General features: G+C 47.1%; 2 protein-coding genes across 7 annotated transcripts in view; one reads left to right on the top strand and one right to left on the bottom strand.

Annotated features, from left to right (window-relative positions):
- The window catches only part of nemf (nuclear export mediator factor), a 52115-nt gene extending 37547 nt beyond the window's left edge, over window positions 1-14568 (bottom strand). Inside the window, exons 1-3 of one of the 3 annotated variants that reach the window (XM_077221694.1) lie at window positions 6740-7582; window positions 6518-6594; window positions 6217-6329 (exon numbers count right to left, since the gene is read on the bottom strand). Coding sequence is in view for 2 of the 3 variants with exons in the window: in XM_077221692.1 (XP_077077807.1) it covers window positions 13885-13953 (69 nt within the window). In the remaining variant the exon portion in view is untranslated. Of the gene's footprint in view, window positions 1-6216; window positions 6330-6517; window positions 6595-6739; window positions 7583-13884; window positions 13955-14434 lie in introns of those variants that run through there. The other 2 variants (XM_077221692.1, XM_077221691.1) reach the window with 2 other exon arrangements.
- mok (MOK protein kinase) overlaps window positions 1-14899 on the top strand; it is a 23083-nt gene extending 8184 nt beyond the window's left edge. For 2 of the 4 annotated variants that reach the window (XM_077221717.1, XM_077221719.1), the window contains exons 7-12: window positions 5399-5577; window positions 6245-6346; window positions 6824-6997; window positions 7087-7192; window positions 14471-14629; window positions 14709-14899. In XM_077221717.1, the coding sequence (XP_077077832.1) occupies window positions 5399-5577; window positions 6245-6346; window positions 6824-6997; window positions 7087-7192; window positions 14471-14629; window positions 14709-14783 (795 nt within the window). In that variant the 3' untranslated portion in view covers window positions 14784-14899. The remainder of the gene's footprint in view (window positions 1-5398; window positions 5578-6244; window positions 6347-6823; window positions 6998-7086; window positions 7193-14470; window positions 14630-14708) is intronic. The other 2 variants (XM_077221718.1, XM_077221720.1) reach the window with 1 other exon arrangement.
- Window positions 14900-15642: the final 743 nt, after the last annotated feature.

Raw genomic sequence — 15642 nt, 5'->3', positions numbered from 1 at the left:
CCAGAAAATACTTCAAAATGGATCCATGCGGTTCCACCTTGTATTTGGGCCTGTTTACAGCTATCAGGAACGCATGAAGTGGTCAGGTGTCCCTGATGTTCTGACAGAACGAGGTTCTGGAAACTGTCCCTGATGTTCTGACAGAACGAGGTTCTGAAAACTGTCCCTGATGTTCTGACAGAACGAGGTTCTGGAAACTGTCCCTGATGTTCTGACAGAACGAGGTTCTGAAAACTGTTCCTGATGTTCTGACAGAACGAGGTTCTGGAAACTGTTCCTGATGTTCTGACAGAACGAGGTTCTGGAAACTGTTCCTGATGTTCTGACAGAACGAGGTTCTGAAAACTGTCCATGATGTTCTGACAGAACGAGGTTCTGAAAACTGTCCCTGATGTTCTGACAGAACGAGGTTCTGAAAACTGTCCCTGATGTTCTGACAGAACGAGGTTCTGAAAACTGTCCCTGATGTTCTGACAGAACGAGGTTCTGAAAACTGTCCCTGATGTTCTGACAGAACGAGGATCTGAAAACTGTCCCTGATGTTCTGACAGAACGAGGTTCTGGAAACTGTTCCTGATGTTCTGACAGAACGAGGTTCTGAAAACTGTCCCTGATGTTCTGACAGAACGAGGTTCTGAAAACTGTCCCTGATGTTCTGACAGAACGAGGTTCTGAAAAATGTCCCTGATGTTCTGACAGTACGAGGTTCTGAAAACTGTCCCTGATGTTCTGACAGAACGAGGTTCTGAAAACTGTCCCTGATGTTCTGACAGAACGAGGTTCTGAAAACTGTCCCTGATGTTCTGACAGAACGAGGTTCTGAAAACTGTCCCTGATGTTCTGACAGAACGAGGTTCTGAAAACTGTCCCTGATGTTCTGACAGAACGAGGTTCTGAAAACTGTCCCTGATGTTCTGACAGAACGAGGTTCTGAAAACTGTCCCTGATGTTCTGACAGAACGAGGTTCTGAAAACTGTCCCTGATGTTCTGACAGAACGAGGATCTGAAAACTGTCCCTGATGTTCTGACAGAACGAGGTTCTGGAAACTGTTCCTGATGTTCTGACAGAACGAGGTTCTGAAAACTGTCCCTGATGTTCTGACAGAACGAGGTTCTGAAAACTGTCCCTGATGTTCTGACAGAACGAGGTTCTGAAAAATGTCCCTGATGTTCTGACAGTACGAGGTTCTGAAAACTGTCCCTGATGTTCTGACAGAACGAGGTTCTGAAAACTGTCCCTGATGTTCTGACAGAACGAGGTTCTGAAAACTGTCCCTGATGTTCTGACAGAACGAGGTTCTGAAAACTGTCCCTGATGTTCTGACAGAACGAGGTTCTGAAAACTGTCCCTGATGTTCTGACAGAACGAGGTTCTGAAAACTGTCCCTGATGTTCTGACAGAACGAGGTTCTGAAAACTGTCCCTGATGTTCTGACAGAACGAGGTTCTGAAAACTGTCCCTGATGTTCTGACAGAACGAGGTTCTGAAAACTGTCCCTGATGTTCTGACAGAACGAGGTTCTGAAAACTGTCCCTGATGTTCTGACAGAACGAGGTTCTGAAAACTGTCCCTGATGTTCTGACAGAACGAGGTTCTGAAAACTGTCCCTGATGTTCTGACAGAACGAGGTTCTGAAAACTGTCCCTGATGTTCTGACAGAACGAGGTTCTGAAAACTGTCCCTGATGTTCTGACAGAACGAGGTTCTGAAAACTGTCCCTGATGTTCTGACAGAACGAGGTTCTGAAAACTGTCCCTGATGTTCTGACAGAACGAGGTTCTGAAAACTGTCCCTGATGTTCTGACAGAACGAGGTTCTGAAAACTGTCCCTGATGTTCTGACAGAACGAGGTTCTGAAAACTGTCCCTGATGTTCTGACAGAACGAGGTTCTGAAAACTGTCCCTGATGTTCTGACAGAACGAGGTTCTGAAAACTGTCCCTGATTTTCTGACAGAACGAGGTTCTGAAAACTGTCCCTGATGTTCTGACAGAACGAGGTTCTGAAAACTGTCCCTGATGTTCTGACAGAACGAGGTTCTGAAAACAATCCCTGATGTTCTGACAGAACGAGGTTCTGAAAACTGTCCCTGATGTTCTGACAGAACGAGGTTCTGAGAACTGTCCCTGATGTTCTGACAGAACGAGGTTCTGAGAACTGTCCCTGATGTTCTGACAGAACGAGGTTCTGAAAACTGTCCCTGATGTTCTGACAGAACGAGGTTCTGAGAACTGTCCCTGATGTTCTGACAGAACGAGGTTCTGAGAACTGTCCCTGATGTTCTGACAGAACGAGGTTCTGAGAACTGTCCCTGATGTTCTGACAGAACGAGGTTCTGAGAACTGTCCCTGATGTTCTGACAGAACGAGGTTCTGAGAACTGTCCCTGATGTTCTGACAGAACGAGGTTCTGAAAACTGTCCCTGATGTTCTGACAGAACGAGGTTCTGAAAACTGTCCCTGATGTTCTGACAGAACGAGGTTCTGAAAACTGTCCCTGATGTTCTGACAGAACGAGGTTCTGAAAACTGTCCCTGATGTTCTGACAGAACGAGGTTCTGAAAACTGTCCCTGATGTTCTGACAGAACGAGGTTCTGAAAACTGTCCCTGATGTTCTGACAGAACGAGGTTCTGAAAACTGTCCCTGATGTTCTGACAGAACGAGGTTCTGAAAACTGTCCCTGATGTTCTGACAGAACGAGGTTCTGAAAACTGTCCCTGATGTTCTGACAGAACGAGGTTCTGAAAACTGTCCCTGATGTTCTGACAGAACGAGGTTCTGAAAACTGTCCCTGATGTTCTGACAGAACGAGGTTCTGAAAACTGTCCCTGATGTTCTGACAGAACGAGGTTCTGAAAACTGTTCCTGATGTTCTGACAGAACGAGGTTCTGAAAACTGTCCCTGATGTTCTGACAGAACGAGGTTCTGAAAACTGTTCCTGATGTTCTGACAGAACGAGGTTCTGAAAACTGTCCCTGATGTTCTGACAGAACGAGGTTCTGAAAACTGTCCCTGATGTTCTGACAGAACGAGGTTCTGAAAACTGTCCCTGATGTTCTGACAGAACGAGGTTCTGAAAACTGTTCCTGATGTTCTGACAGAACGAGGTTCTGAAAACTGTCCCTGATGTTCTGACAGAACGAGGTTCTGAAAACTGTCCCTGATGTTCTGACAGAACGAGGTTCTGAAAACTGTCCCTGATGTTCTGACAGAACGAGGTTCTGAAAACTGTTCCTGATGTTCTGACAGAACGAGGTTCTGAAAACTGTCCCTGATGTTCTGACAGAACGAGGTTCTGAAAACTGTCCCTGATGTTCTGACAGAACGAGGTTCTGAAAACTGTCCCTGATGTTCTGACAGAACGAGGTTCTGAAAACTGTTCCTGATGTTCTGACAGAACGAGGTTCTGAAAACTGTCCCTGATGTTCTGACAGAACGAGGTTCTGAAAACTGTCCCTGATGTTCTGACAGAACGAGGTTCTGAAAACTGTCCCTGATGTTCTGACAGAACGAGGTTCTGAAAACTGTCCCTGATGTTCTGACAGAACGAGGTTCTGAAAACTGTCCCTGATGTTCTGACAGAACGAGGTTCTGAAAACTGTCCCTGATGTTCTGACAGAACGAGGTTCTGAAAACTGTCCCTGATGTTCTGACAGAACGAGGTTCTGAAAACTGTCCCTGATGTTCTGACAGAACGAGGTTCTGAAAACTGTCCCTGATTTTCTGACAGAACGAGGTTCTGAAAACTGTCCCTGATGTTCTGACAGAACGAGGTTCTGAAAACTGTCCCTGATGTTCTGACAGAACGAGGTTCTGAAAACAATCCCTGATGTTCTGACAGAACGAGGTTCTGAAAACTGTCCCTGATGTTCTGACAGAACGAGGTTCTGAGAACTGTCCCTGATGTTCTGACAGAACGAGGTTCTGAGAACTGTCCCTGATGTTCTGACAGAACGAGGTTCTGAAAACTGTCCCTGATGTTCTGACAGAACGAGGTTCTGAGAACTGTCCCTGATGTTCTGACAGAACGAGGTTCTGAGAACTGTCCCTGATGTTCTGACAGAACGAGGTTCTGAGAACTGTCCCTGATGTTCTGACAGAACGAGGTTCTGAGAACTGTCCCTGATGTTCTGACAGAACGAGGTTCTGAGAACTGTCCCTGATGTTCTGACAGAACGAGGTTCTGAGAACTGTCCCTGATGTTCTGACAGAACGAGGTTCTGAAAACTGTCCCTGATGTTCTGACAGAACGAGGTTCTGAAAACTGTCCCTGATGTTCTGACAGAACGAGGTTCTGAAAACTGTCCCTGATGTTCTGACAGAACGAGGTTCTGAAAACTGTCCCTGATGTTCTGACAGAACGAGGTTCTGAAAACTGTTCCTGATGTTCTGACAGAACGAGGTTCTGAAAACTGTCCCTGATGTTCTGACAGAACGAGGTTCTGAAAACTGTCCCTGATGTTCTGACAGAACGAGGTTCTGAAAACTGTCCCTGATGTTCTGACAGAACGAGGTTCTGAAAACTGTCCCTGATGTTCTGACAGAACGAGGTTCTGAAAACTGTCCCTGATGTTCTGACAGAACGAGGTTCTGAAAACTGTCCCTGATGTTCTGACAGAACGAGGTTCTGAAAACTGTCCCTGATGTTCTGACAGAACGAGGTTCTGAAAACTGTCCCTGATGTTCTGACAGAACGAGGTTCTGAAAACTGTTCCTGATGTTCTGACAGAACGAGGTTCTGAAAACTGTCCCTGATGTTCTGACAGAACGAGGTTCTGAAAACTGTTCCTGATGTTCTGACAGAACGAGGTTCTGAAAACTGTCCCTGATGTTCTGACAGAACGAGGTTCTGAAAACTGTCCCTGATGTTCTGACAGAACGAGGTTCTGAAAACTGTCCCTGATGTTCTGACAGAACGAGGTTCTGAAAACTGTTCCTGAAGTTCTGACAGAACGAGGTTCTGAAAACTGTCCCTGATGTTCTGACAGAACGAGGTTCTGAAAACTGTCCCTGATGTTCTGACAGAACGAGGTTCTGAAAACTGTCCCTGATGTTCTGACAGAACGAGGTTCTGAAAACTGTTCCTGATGTTCTGACAGAACGAGGTTCTGAAAACTGTCCCTGATGTTCTGACAGAACGAGGTTCTGAAAACTGTCCCTGATGTTCTGACAGAACGAGGTTCTGAAAACTGTCCCTGATGTTCTGACAGAACGAGGTTCTGAAAACTGTTCCTGATGTTCTGACAGAACGAGGTTCTGAAAACTGTCCCTGATGTTCTGACAGAACGAGGTTCTGAAAACTGTCCCTGATGTTCTGACAGAACGAGGTTCTGAAAACTGTCCCTGATGTTCTGACAGAACGAGGTTCTGAAAACTGTCCCTGATGTTCTGACAGAACGAGGTTCTGAAGCTGGCAGACTTCGGTTCCTGCAGGAGCATCTCCTCCAGGCCTCCTCACACCGAGTACATCTCGACCCGCTGGTACCGAGCGCCCGAGTGTCTGCTCACCGACGGACACTACTCTCAGAAGATGGACGTGTGGAGCGCTGGCTGCGTGTTCTTCGAGATCCTCAGGTACTGTGTGTGTGTATGTGTGTCTCAGGTACTGTGTGTGTGTGTGTGTATGTCTCAGGTGCTGCTAGTGTGAGTGTGTTAGTGTGTGTGTGTGTGTGAGTGAGTGTGTGTAAGTGTGTCTCAGGTACTGTGTGTGTGTGTGTGTGTGTGTGTGTGTATGTGTGTAAGTGTGTCTCAGGTACTGCTAGTGTAAGTGTATGTGTGTGTGTGTGTGTGTGTGTGTCTCAGGTACTGTGTGTGTGTATGTGTGTCTCAGGTACTGTGTGTGTGTGTGTGTATGTCTCAGGTGCTGCTAGTGTGAGTGTGTTAGTGTGTGTGTGTGTGTGAGTGAGTGTGTGTAAGTGTGTCTCAGGTACTGTGTGTGTGTGTGTGTGTGTGTGTGTGTATGTGTGTAAGTGTGTCTCAGGTACTGCTAGTGTAAGTGTATGTGTGTGTGTGTGTGTGTGTGTGTCTCAGGTGCTGCTAGTGTGAGTGTGTTAGTGTGTGTGTAAGTGTGTCTCAGGTACTGTGTGTGTGTGTGTCAGTGTGTCTCAGGTACTGGTAGTGTAAGTGTGTGTGTGTGTCTCTCAGGTACTACTAGTGTGTGTGTGTGTGTGTGTGTGTGTGTGTGTGTGTGTGTGTCTGAAGTGGTCATCATACTTCTGACTGGCCGTTTCATGTCTTCTAGCCTGAGCCCGTTATTCCCTGGACGTAACGAGCTCGACCAGGTCAACAAGATCCACGAGGTGCTGGGCTCGCCGGACGGCACACTGCTGCAGAAGTTCAAACAGTGAGAAACACACACACACACACACACACACACACACACACACACACACACACACACACACACACACACACACACACACACACACACACACAGGCCTTAGATCTGCTACAGAACCATCAAACCTCCACCAGAAAGCCCTGAACTCAGAGCATATACTGTAGACAGACTCACCTTTACACAACATCTGATACTGTACTGGGTGAAAGTGTTATGATCGTCATGGTAACCCTTGATCCACATGCTGGAATCTGAAACGCAGACTGTAGTTTATACACTACATATATAAAGCACTAGTGTTGATAATCAGCTGAGATGCTTTTATATAAAGCAATCAGTCTCTGGAATCCAGATGTTGTTACTGAAACATGAACTCATATCTGTGTGAGACCAGACCAGCATCTGAAGTGTGTGTGAGTATTCCTCAGTCTAGGAATTGCTGACATCATCTCTGTGATTGTGTTCCGTGTGTGTGTGAAGGTCTCGTGCGATGCGGTTTGATTTCCCTCCTCGGAAAGGCTGTGGGATTCTTCCACTGGTTCCTCACTGCTCCTCTGCTGGCCTGTCTCTGCTGGAGCAGATGCTGACCTACGACCCCGAGGAGCGCATCAGTGCCCGCGCAGCCCTGCAACACACCTGCTTCAGAGAGCTGCGGTCAGCGCGCGCACACACACTCACTCACTCACGTACACACACACTCTCATTGTGTTCATCTCTGTGTTCATCTCTCTGGTGTGTGTTAGAGTGGCGGAGAGGCGAGCGGGTCTGCGGAGGAAAGCTGAGGGAGAGTCCAGTAACACACCAGCGTCTGATCAGCTGTGGCGGCTCGCGAGACAGGGCCGGAGACAGGTAACCCTTCAGAAGATCTCCACATGACCTCAGAACCACATGATCTCAGCACCACATGATCTCAGAACCACATGATCTCAGAACCACATGATCTCAGAACCACATGATCTCAGCACCACATGATCTCAGAACCACATGATCTCAGAACCACATGACCTCAGAACCACATGACCTCAGAACCACATGATCTCAGCACCACATGATCTCAGCACTACATGAGGCTTGTTCGACTTGAACCGGCGCTGCACAGACCGATCGGTTGATGACATCAAAGTACCGCGAGAGCGATTAGAGAGCAGACGGCTCCTTATGCTTTTGCATCGCTCTCGCGGTACTTTGATGTCATCAACCGATCGGTCTGCGCAGCGCCGGTTCAAGTCGAACAAGCCTATGAACTCAGCACCACATGATCTCAGAACCACATGATGTCAGAACCACATGATCTCAGAACCACATGATCTCAGAACCACATGATCTCAGAACCACATGATCTCAGAACCACATGATCTCAGAACCACATGATGTCAGAACCACATGATCTCAGAACCACATGATCTCAGAACCACATGATCTCAGAACCACATGATCTCAGAACCACATGATCTCAGCACCACATGACCTCAGAACCACATGATCTCAGCACCACATGAACTCAGCACCACATGATCTCAGAACCACATGATCTCAGAACCACATGACCTCAGAACCACATGATCTCAGAACCACATGACCTCAGAACCACATGATCTCAGCACCACATGACCTCAGAACCACATGATCTCAGAACCACATGACCTCAGAACCACATGATCTCAGCACCACATGACCTCAGCACCACATGAACTCAGCACCACATGATCTCAGAACCACATGATCTCAGAACCACATGACCTCAGAACCACATGATCTCAGCACCACATGACCTCAGAACCACATGATCTCAGAACCACATGACCTCAGAACCACATGATCTCAGAACCACATGACCTCAGAACCACATGATCTCAGCACCACATGACCTCAGCACCACATGATCTCAGAACCACATGATCTCAGAACCACATGATCTCAGCACCACATGAACTCAGCACCACATGATCTCAGAACCACATGATCTCAGAACCACATGATCTCAGAACCACATGATCTCAGAACCACATGACCTCAGAACCACATGATCTCAGCACCACATGATCTCAGCACCACATGATCTCAGCACCACATGACTTCAGCACCACATGACCTCAGAACCACATGATCTCAGAACCACATGATCTCAGAACCACATGATCTCAGAACCACATGACCTCAGAACCACATGACCTCAGCACCACATGATCTCAGAACCACATGACCTCAGAACCACATGATCTCAGAACCACATGATCTCAGAACCACATGATCTCAGAACCACATGACCTCAGAACCACATGATCTCAGAACCACATGATCTCAGAACCACATGACCTCAGAACCACATGATCTCAGAACCACATGATCTCAGCACCACATGAACTCAGAACCACATGATCTCAGAACCACATGATCTCAGCACCACATGATCTCAGCACCACATGATCTCAGAACCACATGATCTCAGCACCACATGATCTCAGCACCACATGACCTCAGAACCACATGATCTCAGAACCACATGATCTCAGAACCACATGATCTCAGCACCACATGACCTCAGCACCACATGACCTCAGAACCACATGATCTCAGCACCACATGATCTCAGAACCACATGACCTCAGAACCACATGACCTCAGCACCACATGATCTCAGAACCACATGACCTCAGAACCACATGATCTCAGAACCACATGATCTCAGAACCACATGATCTCAGAACCACATGATCTCAGAACCACATGATCTCAGAACCACATGATCTCAGAACCACATGACCTCAGAACCACATGATCTCAGAACCACATGATCTCAGCACCACATGAACTCAGAACCACATGATCTCAGAACCACATGATCTCAGCACCACATGATCTCAGCACCACATGATCTCAGCACCACATGATCTCAGCACCACATGATCTCAGCACCACATGATCTCAGCACGACATGACCTCAGAACCACATGATCTCAGAACCACATGATCTCAGAACCACATGATCTCAGCACCACATGATCTCAGAACCACATGATCTCAGAACCACATGATCTCAGAACCACATGACCTCAGAACCACATGATCTCAGCACCACATGATCTCAGAACCACATGACCTCAGAACCACATGATCTCAGCACCACATGATCTCAGAACCACATGATCTCAGAACCACATGATCTCAGAACCACATGATCTCAGAACCACATGAGGCTTGTTCGACTTGAACCGGCGCTGCGCAGACCGATCGGTTGATGACATCAAAGTACCGCGAGAGCGATTCAAAAGCATAAGGAGCCGTCTGCTCTCTAATCGCTCTCGCGGTACTTTGATGTCATCAACCGATCGGTCTGTGCAGCGCCGGTTCAAGTCGAACAAGCCTATGATCTCAGAACCACATGACCTCAGCACCACATGATCTCAGAACCACATGATCTCAGAACCACATGATCTCAGAACCACATGACCTCAGAACCACATGATCTCAGAACCACATGATCTCAGAACCACATGACCTCAGAACCACATGATCTCAGCACCACATGATCTCAGCACCACATGACCTCAGCACCACATGACCTCAGAACCACATGATCTCAGCACCACATGATCTCAGCACCACATGACCTCAGCACCACATGACCTCAGAACCACATGATCTCAGCACCACATGACCTCAGAACCACATGATCTCAGAACCACATGATCTCAGAACCACATGACCTCAGAACCACATGATCTCAGAACCACATGATCTCAGAACCACATGATCTCAGAACCACATGACCTCAGAACCACATGATCTCAGAACCACATGACCTCAGAACCACATGACCTCAGAACCACATGACCTCAGCACCACATGACCTCAGAACCACATGATCTCAGCACCACATGATCTCAGCACCACATGACCTCAGCACCACATGACCTCAGAACCACATGATCTCAGCACCACATGATCTCAGCACCACATGACCTCAGCACCACATGACCTCAGAACCACATGATCTCAGCACCACATGATCTCAGAACCACATGACCTCAGAACCACATGACCTCAGCACCACATGAGGCTTGTTCGACTTGAACCGGCGCTGCACAGACCGATCGGTTGATGACATCAAAGTACCGCGAGAGCGATTAGAGAGCAGACGGCTCCTTATGCTTTTGAATCGCTCTCGCGGTACTTTGATGTCATCAACCGATCGGTCTGCGCAGCGCCGGTTCAAGTCGAACAAGCCTATGATCTCAGAACCACATGATCTCAGAACCACATGACCTCAGAACCACATGATCTCAGAACCACATGATCTCAGAACCACATGATCTCAGAACCACATGACCTCAGAACCACATGACCTCAGAACCACATGATCTCAGAACCACATGATCTCAGAACCACATGACCTCAGAACCACATGATCTCAGAACCACATGATCTCAGCACCACATGAACTCAGAACCACATGATCTCAGAACCACATGATCTCAGCACCACATGATCTCTGAACCACATGAGGCTTGTTCGACTTGAACCGGCGCTGCACAGACCGATCGGTTGATGACATCAAAGTACCGCGAGAGCGATTAGAGAGCAGACGGCTCCTTATGCTTTTGAATCGCTCTCGCGGTACTTTGATGTCATCAACCGATCGGTCTGCGCAGCGCCGGTTCAAGTCGAACAAGCCTATGATCTCAGCACCACATGAACTCAGAACCACATGATCTCAGAACCACATGACCTCAGCACCACATGACCTCAGAACCACATGACCTCAGAACCACATGATCTCAGAACCACATGATCTCAGAACCACATGATCTCAGAACCACATGATCTCAGCACCACATGATCTCAGAACCACATGATCTCAGAACCACATGACCTCAGAACCACATGACCTCAGCACCACATGATCTCAGAACCACATGATCTCAGAACCACATGATCTCAGCACCACATGATCTCAGCACCACATGAACTCAGAACCACATGAGGCTTGTTCGACTTGAACCAGCGCTGCACAGACCGATCGGTTGATGACATCAAAGTACCGCGAGAGCGATTCAAAAGCATAAGGAGCCGTCTGCTCTCTAATCGCTCTCGCGGTACTTTGATATCATCAACCGATCGGTCTGTGCAGCGCCGGTTCAAGTCGAACAAGCCTACTATCTCAGAACCACATGATCTCAGCACCACATGATCTCAGAACCACATGATCTCAGAACCACATGATCTCAGAACCACATGATCTCAGCACCACATGACCTCAGCACCACATGAGGCTTGTTCGACTTGAACCGGCGCTGCACAGACCGATCGGTTGATGAGATCAAAGTACCGCGAGAGCGATTAGAGAGCAGACGGCTCCTTATGCTTTTGAATCGCTCTCGCGGTACTTTTATGTCATCAACCGATCGGTCTGTGCAGCGCCGGTTCAAGTCGAACAAGCCTATGAACTCAGAACCACATGATCTCAGAACCACATGATCTCAGAACCACATGATCTCAGAACCACATAAGGCTTGTTCGACTTGAACCGGCGCTGCACAGACCGATCGGTTGATGACATCAAAGTACCGCGAGAGCGATTAGAGAGCAGACGGCTCCTTATGCTTTTGAATCGCTCTCGCGGTACTTTGATGTCATCAACCGATCGGTCTGTGCAGCGCCGGTTCAAGTCGAACAAGCCTATGAACTCAGCACCACATGACCTCAGAACCACATGACCTCAGAACCACATGACCTCAGAACCACATGATCTCAGAACCACATGATCTCAGCACCACATGATCTCAGAACCACATGACCTCAGAACCACATGATCTCAGAACCACATGATCTCAGAACCACATGAACTCAGAACCACATGACCTCAGAACCACATGACCTCAGAACCACATGAGGCTTGTTCGACTTGAACCGGCGCTGCACAGACCGATCGGTTGATGACATCAAAGTACCGCGAGAGCTATTCAAAAGCATAAGGAGCCGTCTGCTCTCTAATCGCTCTCGCGGTACTTTGATGTCATCAACCGATCGGTCTGTACAGCGCCGGTTCAAGTCGAACAAGCCTATGATCTCAGAACCACATGACCTCAGAACCACATGATCTCAGCACCACATGATCTCAGAACCACATGACCTCAGAACCACATGATCTCAGAACCACATGATCTCAGAACCACATGATCTCAGAACCACATGATCTCAGAACCACATGACCTCAGAACCACATGATCTCAGAACCACATGATCTCAGCACCACATGATCTCAGAACCACATGATCTCAGAACCACATGATCTCAGAACCACATGATCTCAGAACCACATGACCTCAGAATCACATGATCTCAGAACCATATGATCTCAGCACCACATGACCTCAGAACCACATGATCTCAGAACCACATGATCTCAGAACCACATGATCTCAGAACCACATGACCTCAGAACCACATGATCTCAGCACCACATGATCTCAGAACCACATGACCTCAGAACCACATGATCTCAGAACCACATGATCTCAGAACCACATGATCTCAGAACCACATGATCTCAGAATCACTATAGGCTTGTTCGACTTGAACCGGCGCTGCACAGACCGATCGGTTGATGACATCAAAGTACCGCGAGAGCGATTAGAGAGCAGACGGCTCCTTATGCTTTTGAATCGCTCTCGCGGTACTTTGATGTCATCAACCGATCGGTCTTTGCAGCGCCGGTTCAAGTCGAACAAGCCTATGATCTCAGAACCACATGATCTCAGAACCACATGATCTCAGAACCACATGATCTCAGAACCACATGATCTCAGAACCACATGATCTCAGAACCACATGATCTCAGAACCACATGATCTCAGAACCACATGATCTCAGAACCACATGATCTCAGAACCACATGATCTCAGCACCACATGATCTCAGCACCACATGATCTCAGCACCACATGATCTCAGCACCACATGATCTCAGAACCACATGATCTCAGAACCACATGATCTCAGAACCACATGACCTCAGAACCACATGATCTCAGAACCACATGATCTCAGAACCACATGACCTCAGAACCACATGACCTCAGCACCACATGACCTCAGAACCACATGATCTCAGCACCACATGATCTCAGCACCACATGACCTCAGCACCACATGACCTCAGAACCACATGATCTCAGAACCACATGATCTCAGCACCACGTGACCTCAGCACCACATGATAGGCTTGTTCGACTTGAACCGGCGCTGCACAGACCGATCGGTTGATGACATCAAAGTACCGCGAGAGCGATTAGAGAGCAGACGGCTCCTTATGCTTTTGAATCGCTCTCGCGGTACTTTGATGTCATCAACCGATCGGTCTGTGCAGCGCCGGTTCAAGTCGAACAAGCCTATGAACTCAGCACCACATGATCTCAGAACCACATGATGTCAGAACCACATGACCTCAGAACCACATGATCTCAGCACCACATGATCTCAGAACCACATGATCTCAGCACCACATGATCTCAGAACCACAGTGTGGAAAGAGTGAGTTACCTGTAACACACATCTGTGGTGTCGGGAACACTGGTGAAGCACTGGTGGTTCATGAACACACAAACACATCCTAGAAGAGATTGATCAGAAACATGCACAACATATAAACATTACTGTACAACTTCCATTTGCACACAATAATACAAATGTGCAATGAACTAAAACAAAGAAAGAACAACATTCACATTAGAATGTAATTTCAGGAGCTTTTCACAGGGACACGTTTTTATGAAATGATGAACCATGTTTCAGCTACTACATAATACATGTTTGAACATTTAATTTCATTCCTTACTTGGTCATCAACTAAATAAAATTCTCATAGTTGAATAAAATTAGATTTTAGTTGGATTTCAGGTTTTAGTTGGACTAACCCAACCACCATGAAAATGAACACTGCCTCCCATTTTTAGTCTTTGGGAAAAGTTCCTTTTCTTGAATTTGTGCTATTTTATGTATTCTCCCTTTGTACTGTGTTAATGTTAATAAAACATATATTTTGTTTTCTTTCATTAAGAAACGAAATGCATTTTGACAGAGAGAGAAGTACGTAGTCTCAGATCTCCGATGTTCCTCTTGTCCTCAGCAGCTGAAGCTCGACCCGCTCAGCCGACGCCACTTCCCTCTGAAGCTGCCGAAGCTGAACCTCGGCGTCCCGACACACACACTCCCGTTCCCTGCGCTGACGCCGTCCCACCGCGGCTCTCTGCCTGCCATCTCCAAGTGCCACTCGCGTCTGAACAAAGTAAACGTCACACTTTCACAGTCCAATTATCCAGTTGAGCTGAAACTCCTGTTTGTACTGAATGTGTTTTCTTCTGAAGCCCAAAGAGGAGCCGCAGCATCTGAAGCGCTTCTACAGGCCTCGCGCGCTAGAGCGCCACCCGCAGGACTACTGACGCCAGCCCACGCTAGAGCGCCACCCGCAGGACTACTGACGCCAGCCCACGCCAGCAGAGCTCAGGCAACACTTACACTTCACATCGTACAATAAAGCTCTTTATACACACTGAAACGAGTTGTCAGACCAATACAAGCTGATATCTGCATCCCAAATCACATCATCACTTACATGACATGTTCCAGACCGCTGAAAACAGATTCTATAAGATGGATTTGGCATAAATATAAAGCAGTAGACTTTCATTCTACATTAGACCATCATTTAACCCGACTCTCTGTGAACGAGAGCGATCATTACTACACATGATCCTATATTTCCAGAGGTGCTACCGGCTCACGGCAGATTCATGAGTACTGTGGTGACATTCACACAACTGCACTTACAGTCTTTAATCAAGGGGTTTTACACTACACTTCTGCAAAGTGCCATGCTTCGACATCATAAATAAGTTGCTTCTACATAGGGGTGTAACGATATCTTTGTGTCACAATTCTATACATATATTATCCACGATACAATATTATTGCGATACTCCAAGACAGAGGATTAAAGGTTAACAAAAAATGTACTGTTGATGAAAATGCTAAATTTAGTACTTGTGTGTGTGTGTGTAAATGAATAGGCTTGGACTCAGTGCTGAAACCCAATGCAGGACAATAGAGACGCCAGAATAACAATATTCATGATTCTGAAAATACTGAATTATTTTAGACGAATATGCTTGATCTCTGTCACTGACGACATATATTTAAAATAAATATAGGCCACTTTTTACTGGTAGGGTTAGGGGTTGATGCCAAATAAAGACATTTAGCATTATCAGGAACAACAAATATTCCCAATTCCATTATTAT

This window comes from Siphateles boraxobius, unplaced genomic scaffold (genome assembly GCF_051911475.1).
Source record: "Siphateles boraxobius isolate OS27281-9 unplaced genomic scaffold, OSU_SipBor_1 85, whole genome shotgun sequence".
In the NCBI taxonomy this organism is placed as follows: Eukaryota; Metazoa; Chordata; class Actinopteri; order Cypriniformes; family Leuciscidae; genus Siphateles; species Siphateles boraxobius.
The sequence above is the reverse complement of the archived record's forward strand: the minus strand, read 5'-3'. Positions and strand labels throughout refer to the sequence as shown.